The sequence below is a fragment of the Ranitomeya variabilis genome, chromosome 2, assembly GCF_051348905.1.
Source record: "Ranitomeya variabilis isolate aRanVar5 chromosome 2, aRanVar5.hap1, whole genome shotgun sequence".
In the NCBI taxonomy this organism is placed as follows: domain Eukaryota; kingdom Metazoa; phylum Chordata; class Amphibia; order Anura; family Dendrobatidae; genus Ranitomeya; species Ranitomeya variabilis.
Genome location: NC_135233.1, coordinates 151,999,759 through 152,013,211, shown reverse-complemented (window position 1 = coordinate 152,013,211; position 13,453 = coordinate 151,999,759). Strand labels below are relative to the sequence as shown.

At 43.0% G+C, this 13,453-nt stretch overlaps 1 protein-coding gene across 4 annotated transcripts in view; it reads left to right on the top strand.

The window, feature by feature from the left end:
- SYNE1 (spectrin repeat containing nuclear envelope protein 1) overlaps window positions 1–13,453 on the top strand; it is a 667,130-nt gene that overhangs the window by 202,080 nt on the left and 451,597 nt on the right. For 2 of the 4 annotated variants that reach the window (XM_077283089.1, XM_077283087.1), the window contains 3 exons: window positions 5,515–5,535; window positions 7,911–8,003; window positions 9,714–9,892. In XM_077283089.1, the coding sequence (XP_077139204.1) occupies window positions 5,515–5,535; window positions 7,911–8,003; window positions 9,714–9,892 (293 nt within the window). The remainder of the gene's footprint in view (window positions 1–5,514; window positions 5,536–7,910; window positions 8,004–9,713; window positions 9,893–13,453) is intronic. The other 2 variants (XM_077283091.1, XM_077283090.1) reach the window with 1 other exon arrangement.

Sequence of the window (13,453 nt, the reverse complement as noted above, 5' to 3'; positions counted from 1 at the left end):
CTACAATACCACCGTGCTATGAGGAAGGCTTTTAACTCTACCTGGTAAGGGGGACTCTGAATTCACTTCCAAGCCGGCCGGACCCTGCCTGTACCTGTGATCTGGTGCCCTGGACTGTGGCTGCCTGAAGTCTTCAGTAAACCAGGTAAAGAGACTGCAAACCTGTGTCCTCCGTTCTTTACCGCACCACTCACCATCCTCATCCATACACCGGGAGCCCTGGGGACATACTTCACCTGTGGGAAATTATACCATCTCAGCTGCCTTAACATCACCCCAGTGGACCCCTTTAAGCAGCGTCGGTCGCCACTGACCGAATACCACAGGTGGCGTCACAAACACAAACTTTTTAACCCCTTTAAGGACATTCCCTTTAACATGGGCGCCCAGGGCCACGGATCGGGTCGTCGCCACCGTGACATCCCCTTGTGAGTACCGGACCCGGTACCGGGTACCCCATGGCCCTGGCGGGCGTTCCAAGTACACATTACTTCCCCGCTCTCCTATAGGTGTTGGCTTCTTCTGCGCAGGCATGGCGAGTCAGTGGGAGTGGGTATTGGTTAGAGCACCGTATCACTGCACTCGGTGGCGATCACTGGAGTGGAAGTAGCAGTGGCTTGCCGGTGCCACTATTGGGGGTGCAGGTGCGGGTTTCTGGGGTCACTACAACATGTCACAGGGCAGTGAGACGCTGATGGGTGGGGGCTGGTATAATAATGAAGACCAGAGGTTGAGTTTTCTTCCAGGAACCGCACACTCTGGAGCCTGGAAGAACTCATTACCATAACAGAATAAAAGAATTTCTCCACAAGAATACTGCTTATGAGGCATACAGGTATGACTATTTTTTTTCTTTGTATCACCCGTATGCCCATATTAATAGGTTAAAAACGTCCCAGGGGGTGACCGATTCCCTTTAAAGAGGTGTGCATCTCTTTCTGACTCCCTAAATCTTACCTAGGATTTAGTAAAGGTCTTACTTGTTCTGTCATTGCAGTCAGTGAGGGAGGATTTCTTCTACAGAAAGCTGCTCCCCAACTCTAAAGTGGCTGAATCTGAGTCCTTAGAGATGGCTAGAGGACAGCATAAATGCATCCTGGAACACTTGGAAATTTGGGTTGTGATATTGGACAGAATTTCCCTTAGTGTACTTCTCTTTAAACAACATTCATGACCTATCCCCAGGATGGCTGATAATGGAGGATCACTGTGGGTCTTTTTGCTGGGCCGCATTGTGCCCTATATAAATGCTGCCCTAGTGATCATTCCCTATGTCACATATGCGCACTACCCCTCCATTCACACAAAGGAGTTTATAATCCACAGTTTTGTGATGGGTGCAGTCGGATCCCTCCATGGATCCTACATTCGTCAGGTATTCTTCGGATTATTATTGTTATTATTATTATTATTATTATTTATTTATATAGCACCATTAATTCCATGGTGCTGTACATGAGAAAGGGGTTACATACAGGGCTATAAATATCGTTTACAGTAAACATGTTTACAGTGACAGACTGGTACAGAGGGGAGAGAGGACCCTGTCCTTGCGGACTTACATTCTATGGGATAGTGGGGAAGAGACAGAAGGTCAGAGGTGCAGCAGCTCTGGCGGTGGTGAGGAGGCTGCTCTGGCGATGGCAAGGCAGCAGAACGGTTATTGCAGGCTGTAGGCTTTCTTGAAGAGATGGGTTTTCAGGTTCCGTCTGAAGGATCCGAGGGTGGTGAATAGTCGGACGTGTTGGGGCATGGAATTCCAGAGGATGGGGGATATTCGGGAGAAATCTTGGAGGCGGTTGTGTGAGGACCGAATAAGTGTAGTGGAGAGTAGGAGGTCTTGGGAGGATCGGAGATTACGTGAGGGAAGGTATTGGGAGATTAGTTCAGAGATATAGGGAGGGGACAGGTTGTGGATGGCTTTGTAGATCAGTGTTAGTAGTTTGAACTGGATTCATTGGGGAATTGGGAGCCAGTGGAGGGATTTTCAAAGGGGAGAAGCAGGGGAGTAGCGAGGAGAGAGGTGGATTAGCCGGGCAGCAGAGTTGAGGACAGACTGGAGTGGTGCAAGAGAGTTAGCGGGGAGGCCACAGAGGAGGGTTGCAGTAGTCGAGGCGGGAGATGATAAGGGCATGCACAAGAGTCTTAGTAGATTGTGGGGTGAGGAAGGGACGGATTCTGGCAATATTTTTGAGTTGGAGGCGACAAGAGATGGCAATAGTTTGAATGTGCGGTTTGAAGGACAAGGCAGAGTCGAGAGTTACCCCGAGGCAGCGGATTTCAGGTGCGGGAGAGAACGTGATGCCGTTTACCATAATAGATAGATCAGGTAGGGGTGATACGTGAGATGGGGGAAAGATGATGAGTTCGGTTTTGTCTACATTGAGTTTTAGGAAGTGAGAGGTGAAGAAGGAGGATATGGCTGACAGAAACTCCGGTATTCTGGACAGAAGAGAGGCGACATCTGAGCCAGAGAGGTAGATCTGAGTGTCGTCCGCATACAGGTGGTACTGGAAGCCATGGGACTTTATGAGTTGCCCTAGGCCATGGGTATAGATGGAAAAAAGTAGGGGCCCTAGGACAGAGCCTTGAGGGACTCCAACAGAGAGAGGGCGGGATGAGGAGATAGTGTGGGAGTGGGAAACGCTAAATGTGCGGTCGGAAAGGTATGAGGCAATCCAGGACAGGGCAAGGTCTTTGATGCCAAGGGAAGAAAGAATCTGTAGCAGTAGGCAGTGATCGACTGTGTCAAAAGCAGAGGACAGGTCAAGAAGGAGGAGGATGGAGAACTGTCTGTTAGCTTTGGCTGTGAGTAAGTCATTAGTAATTTTTGTCAGGGCAGTTTCGGTGGAGTGGTTGGGGCGGAAGCCAGATTGGAGGTTGTCAAGGAGAGAGTTAGATGAGAGGTGGGAGGAAATTTGAGCATGGACATGCTGCTCAAGGAGTTTTGAAGCAAACGGGAGCAGTGATATGGGGCGGTAGCTGGGCATAGCAGTTGGGTCAAGGTTAGTTTTTTTGAGGATGGGTGTGATGGTGGCATGTTTGAAGGCAGAGGGGAAGGTACCAGAAGATAGCGATAGGTTGAAGAGATGGGTTAGGGCTGGAATGAGCATGTTAGTGAGGTTGGGGAGCAAGTGGGAGGGGATGGGGTCAAGTGCACAGGTGGTGAGGTGTGATTTGGAGACGAGGCGAGTAAGCTCTCCTTCAGTGATGTTGGAGAGGGAGATTATTAGGGAAGGGCAGAGGTCTGGTATATGGAGTGGTTGGGGACGTGGAACAGTTAGGGTTTGCCTTGTTTGGTCGATCTTGTTTTTGAAGTAGGTGGCAAAGTCCTCGGAGGAGATGAGGGGAGTTGGGGGTGGCAGTGGTGGGCGGAGGAGGGAGTTAAATGTGCTGAACAGTTTTGGGTTCTAGGATAGTGAAGATACAAGGTTAGTGAAATAGGTCTGTTTAGCGGAGATGAGGGCTAATTTGAAGTCAAATGTAGCTTGTTTAAAAGCAGTGAAGTCATCTGACAGCTCGTGTTTTCTTCCAACGTCGCTCTGCAACCCTGGATGCTTGTCTAAGTTTTTTTGTGAGATTGTTATGCCAATGTTGCCTATTGGTTCGTCGCACTTTGCCATGCATGAGAGGGGTGACTGAGTCTATGGCTGATGTGAGAGTGTAGTTATAGAACGCGGTGGCGCTGTCCGTGTTGTGGAGTGAAGATATGGAGGACAGGGGTAGGAGAGTCTGTGAATGTCTAGATGTGCGAGGTTTCTGCATGGATGTGGTAATGGCTGGACATTGGGGGCGGGTGAGGAGGACAAGGATGAGAAGGTGAGTAGATGGTGGTCAGATAGGGGGAAGGGAGAGGTTGCGAGATTAGATAAGGAACAGAGGCGGGTGAAGATGAGGTCTAGTGTATGTCCGTCTGTGTGGGTGGCTGTGGAGGACCACTGGGTGAGTCCAAAGGATGAAGTAAGGTCCAGTAGCTTGGAGGCTGCTGGCTGGCGGGTGTCAGTAGGGATATTAAAGTCACCCATGATGATGGTGGGGATGTCAGCGCAGAGAAAGTGAAGGAGCCAGGTGGAGAATTGGTCGATGAAGGCAGTGGCTGAGCCCGGTGGTCGGTATATGACAGCTATTTGGAGATTGGAGGGAGCATAGATACGGACAGAGTGAACCTCAAAAGAAGGGAGTATAAGGGAGGGTGGGGTTTGGATAGGGTTGAAAAAACAGTTTTTAGAAAGAAGGATACCCACTCCTCCACCATGTCTGTTGCCAGAGCGAGGAGTGTGGGTAAATTGGAGGCCACCGTAACTCAGTGCTGCAGGGGAGGCCGTGTCATCGGGCGTCAGCCAGGTCTCAGTGAGGGCCAGGAAGGAAAGGTTGCGGGAAGTAAAGAGATCATGGATCACGTGGAGCTTGTTGCATATAGAGCGGGCTTTCCAAAGTGCCCCAGGGAGAGGAAGCAGGGGGGTGGGGCTCAGTGGCACAGATTTTAAGTGTGAGGGGTTGCGATAGTTTCTCATAGTGTGAGAAGGATAGGGGAGGATTAGTGCTGAATGAGGCGGGGGTAAGAGAGAGGGGAGATGGTTATGTGGTTTGAGGGAGCGAGGGTATGGGGTTAGTGGAGGAGAGTGAGGATTAGTGGAGCAAACAAAACAGTGGGGGAAATGTGAGCATGGTTAAAGAGCAGGGGAGAAAAAGAAAGGCAAGTAAAGTTAGAATACAGTGATTAGTCTTACCGTCTGGCCGATTTCTGGACTATTTCTGGTATATTTCAGATAATACACTTAAAATATGTCACTTGAAATTATGTCACATCTGACTAAAGTCAGATCTGACCCACTCCATGCAACTTATACCATTCTAATGACCAAGAAATGAAGCCAGGTGAGACAGGGAGGGGAGGAAGGAGGTGGAGGAAAGTCCACAGCAGGGGACAATTAGCAGATTGCAGTTAATACAACATTTGACTACCAAAGATGAAGACAGAGGCAGGATAAGATCAAAAGATGGGGCTAGGTGTGAGGAGCACAGATATGTCAATATGCAGTCAGAAAAGTTTTCAGAATGATACAGGAATTAAAGTCAGGGAAAAAGAAGCAACGTACCACTTAGAACAGAGGGAGAGAAGTACATGGGATTCAGGGGTGCAGTAGCTAATCCAGAGTAGGAGACGTACCAGCAGTTAGAACAGAGGGATTGGTGATCAATGTTATTTTAACCCTTTTAAGTCACACATTCCACTTTGTAACATAAAAACATGTGCAGCCTTTTTAGCACTAATTAATAGAAGACTTTTTTTAGGAAAATATATTTGCATCACTTTCGATATAGAAACTATAGTGATATATTGTCCAGTATAGATGCAGTGAGTAGAAATGTTGCGTTTATCAGCCGATCATCATATGTGTTCAATTCCACAGCAAGTTATTTTACCACTTTGTCCATAATGAATTCTTGGAAATCCAGTGTAATGTCTAATTAGAGTTTTGTTAATGTAAAACTTTCTACTTTTCATGCAAGTCTATATACAGAGGATCACCGGTTAGTGCATTATTACTATAGTAACAGCAGCTCTATCATTGCTAGAGACCCCCATATGAATGCAGCTCTCTACCTCCTACGACAACGGCAAGATATATATATCCATATATATATATATATATATATATAGATATATATATATATATATACTGTTTATTCTGTGTATATATATATATCTATCCCTACCGTATATACTTATAAATATTTATACACAAACATACAGTACGGACCAAAAGTTTGGACACACCTTCTCATTTAGGCTATGTGCACACGCTGCGGATTTTGTTGCAGATCCGCAGCGTTTCCGCGGCTGCAGGTCCGCAGCAGTTTCCCATGAGTTTACAGTATAATGTAAACTTATGGGAAACGCAATCCGCAGTGCACATGCTGCAGAAAAAAACACGCGGAAACGCAGCGGTTTACATTCCGCAGCATGTCAATTCTTTGTGCGGAATCAGCAGCGGTTTTACACTTGCTCCATAATAGAAAACCGCAGGTGTAGAACCGCAGTGGAATCCGCACAAAAACCGCGGTAAATCCACAATAAATCCGCAGGAAAAATCCGCAGTGGACCATTTTACATGTGCACATACCGTTAAAGATTTTTCTGTATTTTCATGACTATGAAAATTGTACAACTGAAGCAAAAGGTGGCTACTTTGAAGAACCTAGAATAGAAGACATATTTTCAGTTGTTTCACACTTTTTTGTTAAGTATATAATTCCACATGTGTTAATTCATAGTTCTGATGCCTTCAGTGTGAATGTACAATTTTCATAGAAAATACAGAAAAATCTTTAAATGAGAAGGTGTCCAAACTTTTGGTCTGTACTGTATATAAATTGTTTATGTACATAGTTTGACAACTCTAATTACATACAGTACATACAGGAAAGCTATATATCTTGGTACCGTGTTAGCCAGTGGATAGAAAAATATGTAGAATTGTGAGACCTGCGTAGTCTCGAAAGCTTGCAATTTGTTACCATCTTTTCATTTTGCCATTAAAAGGTATCAACCACTGAGGACTCTCAATTCTACATATTTTTTTTATACGGTACATAATAATTATTGGCTTTTGCATGTATCATTCCCCAATTTTTTAATTTCTTTTATTTTATATTTTGGTCTACCTTCCCATTACCCAGCATAGTGAGCATCTATATTTGTTTGCTTGCCTGTTTTTTCTGTTTTTGGTTAAGGCTATATAAGCAACATTCCAGCAACTACCGATGTATGTGACGTGACGAGTTGTTTTCTCCATTATCACTACATGCTACTTACACAGCAGACAGTGCTACAACCATGCTTCATCCTTCATTAGTGTCCAGGAAATCCTGGGACCATAGAAAGTAATCCAACAACATTGATGCTCCAGCAGATAACCTACAACCAGAACCCTACATGTTTTAAAAAAAATTTGGGGGGGAAGATTTGATTATGTATATTTTATTTTATTTAGAATGCAGCTTTTACATCACTTCTAATTTGATCTATTTTTGGCTTAAATATATAAATGTTTCTTTATTCATCTTTCCATGATCTTTTTGCCAGATATGTTAGAAATGATGCAGAGTTGCTGGTAAATGTCAATGAGCCTTCCAGTATGTCTGTACACTAACTATTCACACGGCCGCTGTAGAAAATGTCAGAATAATCCTTTTGCATCAGAATATATTTGGAAAGGTTTTTTAGTAGTATAGTTTGATAAATCAGGTTATAAGGTGGCACAAGTGCCTCCAAATTTCTCAAAATGGTGGTTATGGCATAGTAATTTTGGCTTCCCTGTCTGGGCCTTTTACACACTGTACAATATGCTACCAACATAGGTATATGAATATTTGTAACCCCTGTAGAGGGAGAATAAGTTGTACGCACATGTCATGTACTCACCTTTTTTAGTAATTCATAATAGAATTCAGGTACACAAATCAATGCTTGATGTTTAGACATTGACAGAAAAAATACCAAAAATATTAAAGCAATATAGAAAAAAGTAATAACGTTTGTTGATTCTTTGTAACTCTATTTTTTGCATCTTATGGTGTCCAGCACCACCTTCAGGCTGCACACACCAGTAACATTTTTACCATATAGTGTAATTTGTGACATTAGGGCTCAAAAATGATTTCCTTCCAAATGGCAGAAAGGATAAACCATCTACAGTTACGTGTGACATGATGAATTTGTAATGGATTTTTTTTTCATAAATGAAGAGAACAGACTAATGTGTACAACTGTAAACCTATATGAGAATGGGCAAAAGTTTATGGAAAGAAAACATTTTATAAAATGAACGTCTGACCATATTAGTATAAGTATTTATGTATGTATTATAACTGGTACCTAACATTAGCCGATTTTAATTTTTCAGATTAAATTAGTGAACATAAACTCAACAGATATAGCGGACGGAAGACCCTCCATTGTGCTTGGCTTGATTTGGACCATCATTTTATATTTCCAGGTAATGTTATAGTGCGATTCTGCATTTGCAGTTATAAGGAATGGCAATGAAATAACATGATATAAATGTAAAAATAATTGATTTTCAGATCCGATACAGCCGCACTGTACTGTATTTTCATGAGTCATTTTGCCCAGATAGAGAAGTTGCCAAGTTTACAGCTGCCACGCTCCTTTTATAGCATAACGTGGTTATTCTCATTTACTATAAAAGAGTGGTGCTCTGTGCAAGTAACAGAGAAGGGGTGCGCTATAACCGTAGCACACCACAACCATCGAGTGGTCAGCTGCTACGTATATGAATGATTGGCCACCAAATATATAAAATCTGCATTCACCCACATGTGTGTACACATCATCATTTTGTCAAGATTTGTACCCACATAATTAAGAAGGTAAAACATAACCAAAAAATAGTCTGGGTAGTAAAAAAACAACTTACGTCTGGGGTTAATGTTTATGTATGCCTTAAAGAAGCACTTTCATAAAATGTTGTATTCCCTAAATCTGTCTAAATGTCTGTGTATGTAATGTAGTGTAAGTGCGTTAATAAATGTACCGATCACACTCTTCCCCAGTTTCCAGCACCACTCTTCTCCCCCTCTCAGTTAAGTGACTAAAATTCCAACTCGCCAGTTCATCCAGGGGTTTCTGTAAGTTTCTTTTACATTGTAAGTCTATGGAGCCTGGTTCTGACACTACATAGACTTATCTCATTTATAAACCGGGGAAGACAGCAATCAATAAGTATATTACCGCACTTACACTAATTACGTATACATGTACAAAGGTTTAGAGAATAAAATAAATTGTGGGAGTGATTCTTTAAAGTACCATTACAAACTTTTTTTAATTTTTTTAATTTCACCATCTTTAAATATCAGTAATGTATCTTCAGTGTATGTATTAAAGAATTGTCGGTCCCTGCTTTCTGCCGTTTCCAGCACTGCTTCGGTCCTCTACTGCATCATGTGACCTCAGCTGTTTTTTCCTGGCTCACACCACAACCATTGGAAACGGCAAAAGGCAGCACACACTGAACATACATTACTGAGAGATAATAGATGGGGAGATTTAAAAAAAACTATGGTGGTACTTTAACAAAGTTTTCCCCACAATCAACATCTATCACTTCTCCCCATTACATATAGTGGTTTTCTAAGGTTTTCAGGCCATCATTTTCCTCCTCACCTACACAACCATGGTGAGCTGAAGTTTGCATGGAAGATGTATGATAATGTTTCATAAAACGTTTTAGGAGCAGATGATATTTCTTTATTTATTTCCTTTACATATATGGCCCTTAGACACATAACCAAGTACACAGAGCCCTGGTGAAGCACATGATGCCACAGGGTTCCATATTATGTACCTATATAGTTGTAGATACTCCTTGTCCTGCCGAATTAGTGACTGTGTATAGTAACAGTTTCTGAAGATAGCCTGCTATAGCAACAATGCTTCTGGTACAGAATCCTTTCAGAATATTTCATGTAGGGGGCATACAAAGCTATCGTATGGGCAGATGGACGTCTGAGGGTGGTGTGTTATACATTTTTATTATGCATTCACTCTCTGCCGCGAACAAACTGATCAATCTCTGGATTTTGCACCTAAAATTAGGCAGCAAAACTGAATAACTGACTCAGCAAATAGGCTGCAATTTATTGGATACCTTGCTAAGAGCATTTTCTATCTTTATTTTTTACAGATTGAAGAATTAACCAGCAATCTTCCACAACTTCATTCCCTGTCCAGTAGTACATCTTCAGTTGACAGCGTAGTGAGTTCTGAGACCGCCAGCCCACCAACAAAACGCAAAGTAGTTACTAAAATTCAAGGAAGTGCCAAAAAAGCCCTGCTGAGATGGGTGCAGTACACAGCGGCCAAGTAAGTCTTTCCTTCTTATATTGATTTAGATTTGCCCTTGATTGTTGGAAATGTTTGAAGGATTAAAGGGGTATGCACATTTTATCTGCTGTTTTCAGATTACATAGCAAAAACCTGCTGACAGATTCCGTGTAAATAGAGCAGTTGCGAGTTTGTGAACATTAACTTTCTTTGGTCCCCTGTATTTCGATTTCACTGAGCACTGATGGTTTACCAAGACATGCAAGGGCCTGCTGAAGGTGCCCGTCATTGTCATGTTGGCACTCCTGTCTGTAGTCTGAACTTCTTTAGAGACAGCAATTTTAACTGTATACTATATGCAGGACTTGTATTTATTATAATCTATCAGACGATTGTAGGTTCATGTTGCCTATATAAATATATAAAAATTAGATTCGCCCACCTTTTCCCCTATTAAAAATAAAGAATTTAAAAACATAAAACATATTTGTTACTGCCGCTTCTGTAAAAATCTGGTCTATCAAGGTATTCAATTAATTTACCCATAAAGAGAAATCTCAAAACCCCAAAATTGTGAATTTTCGGTCACTACACCTGTCTAAAAAATGTAATAAAAAACATCAAACATTATATACCCCAAATTTCTATCCTTAAAACTATCAGATCACCATGCAAAAAACAAGCCCTCAAACAGCTCCATTGATCGATAAAAAAAATAAAAACCAATCCAAATGACAACACAAACCAAAATGCTTTGTATCCATTTCTTACTTAAGAAAAATTGCAAGTTTGTTATTACTGTAATTGTCCTGACCTGCAGAATTCTCTTTCCATGTGAACCATACAGTGAATTCCATAAAAACAACCCCCCAAAAAAATTGCGGAATTGCATTTTTTCATCACAATTTTAATTGTTTTATTTTTTCGTTTTTCAGTACATAGTATTATTATATGGATGGTGTCGATCAATACTACAACTCATCCAGTAAAAAACAAGTTGTCATATGACTATGACAACAGAACAAAAATGTTACTGCACTTGGAAGGAGGAGAGGGAAAAATGCAAACATGAGAACGAATATTGGCTACGGAGGAAAGGGGCTGCAGAGCCCAACACACAGGCTGTCCATACTTGTGCTGTGACAGTGACACATCCTCGACACATGCAGCTGTGGCGGTGATCAGCTGATCAGCCGGCGCACTCCAGGTATCCGGGTTCTCTCTGCAGCTTATTTGGTAAGCACTATAGCTTGCCAAATTAGCGGGGACCCGAAAAATTCGCTCAACTCTGTTGATAACTCACTGATAACTGGGATCACACCTCTGAGTGTGACACCCCAGGTTCCTGTTTGTCACAGTGGCATTGCTTTCCTCACAGGGAGAGTGATGTCACGCTTGGAAGCGAGGAAGGATCTTCTTTATCAGGTAAACACAAGCACGCAACATGTTCACACTTCAGGCCAGAATGAGGAGATCTGATCCAGCTTGTGGGTGGCTCCCCTATATATATTTTGGTCTGGAGGGAAGTGGGTCAGTTAGTTCTTGTCAGAGCGACAGAGGAGAAGGGAGCAGAGGACCATGTAGCCACGAGAAGTGCTGCAGCTCCTAGAAAGAGAGAAAGAGAAAGCCGAACGGATTGTAGAGAGTGTGTAGGAGAAGTGAAGCGCAGGAGAGTGAGAACTGGGGAGAATAGCTGCGACTGGGTTATCTCCCTACAGAGCGCAGACACCGGTAGCTGGAAGACTGAGGTTGTGAGGGACTCAACAGCTCACAGCAGAAATCGGCAGGACAGCTGGATTACAAGTCACCTGTCCGCCCTGACACCTGGAGACACAGTGACACATAGAGCCTGGGTCGTGATAGAGACCCTGTAAAAAGGCTCGAGCCACCTGTCACTTGGGTTAGTGTCCTACCTACAAGGATGACAGAGAGAACACATGAGGGCCTTGTGAGAGGCCTAGGGCAGCAAGGAACTACACCACAGTGCTAGAGGGAAGGTTTCTAACTCCACCTGGTAAAGGGGACTCCCAACTCGCTTCCAAGCCAGTCAGATCCTACCTGCACCTGTGTTCTGGTGCCCTGGACTGTGGCTGCCTGAATTAATCAGTAAACCAGGTAAAGAGACTGCAAATCTGTGTCCTCCGTTTCTTGCTTCACCATCTTTACCTATACACCGGGAGCCCTGGGGACCCAGTTTCACCTGTGGGAAGCCATACCATCTTCGCTGCCATAACATCACCGCAGTGGAGCCCTTTAAGCAGCGTCGGTCATCCTGACCTAGAACCACAGATGGCGTCAGGAACACAAACTTTATTCATAACTCCTTTAACCCCTTCATGACCCCAGCTTTTATCGGTTTTGCGTTTTCGGTTTTCGCTCCCCTCCTTCCCAGAGCCATGACTTTTTTATTTTTCCATTGATATGGCCATTTGAGGGCTTATTTTTTGCAGGACAAGTTGTACTTATGAATGACATCATTGTTTTTTGCATGTCATTTACTAGAAATCGGGAAAAAATTGCAAGTGCGGTGAAATTGCAAAAAAAGTGCAATCCCACACTTGTTTTTTGTTTGGCTTTTTTGCTAGGCTCACTAAATGCTAAAACGGACCTGCCATTATGATTGTCCACGTCATTTCGAGTTCATAGACACCAAACATGTCTAGGTTATTTTTTATCTAAGTGGTAAAAATTTTTTCCAAACTTTGCTAAAAAAAGAAAAAAAATGTGCAATTTTCCGATACCCGCAGCTTCTCCATTTTTCATGATCTGGGGTTGGGTGGGGGCTTATTTTTTGCGTGCCGAGCTCATGTTTTTAATGAGTGCAGATATGTTTTTTTGATCGCCCGTTATTGCATTTTAATGCAATGTCGTGTTGACCAAAAAAACGTAATTCTGGCTTTTTGAATTTTTTTCAAGCTACGCTATTTAGCGATCAGGTTAATCCTTTTTATTTATTGATAGATCGGAAAATTCTGAACCCGGCAATACCAATTATGTGTATATTTGATTTTTTTTTTAAATTGTTTTATTTTGAATGGGGCGAAAGAGGGATGATTTAAACTTTCTTTTATTTTTTATGTTTTTCATATTTTTTAAAACTTTTTTTTTACTTTTGCCATGCTTCAATAGCCTCCGTGGGAGGCTAGAAGCTAGCATAGCCTAATCGGCTCTGCTACATAGGAGTGATAGTCAGATCGCTCCTATGTAGTAGAATTGCTGCATTGCTATGAAAGCTGACCACAGGGTAGCGCTCACAGCCACCTCTGATTGTCATGCCAACGCATCGCTGACCCCTGATCACATGACAGGGGTCAGCGATGCGCTCATTTCCAGCCCGATGGCCGGAAGCGCTAGTTAAATGCCACTGTCAGCGTTTGACAGCGGCATTTAACTAGTTAATAGCGGCTGGTGGATCGCGATTCCACCCGCCGCTATTGCGGGCACATGTCAGCTGTACAAAACTGACAAAGCTGACATGTCCCGGCTTTGATGCGAGCTCACCGCCGGAGCCTGCATCAAAGCGGGGGTTCTGACCTCGGACATACTATCCCATCCAAGGTCAGAAAGGGGTTAAAGACTATCCTCTTTTATTTGGGCGCC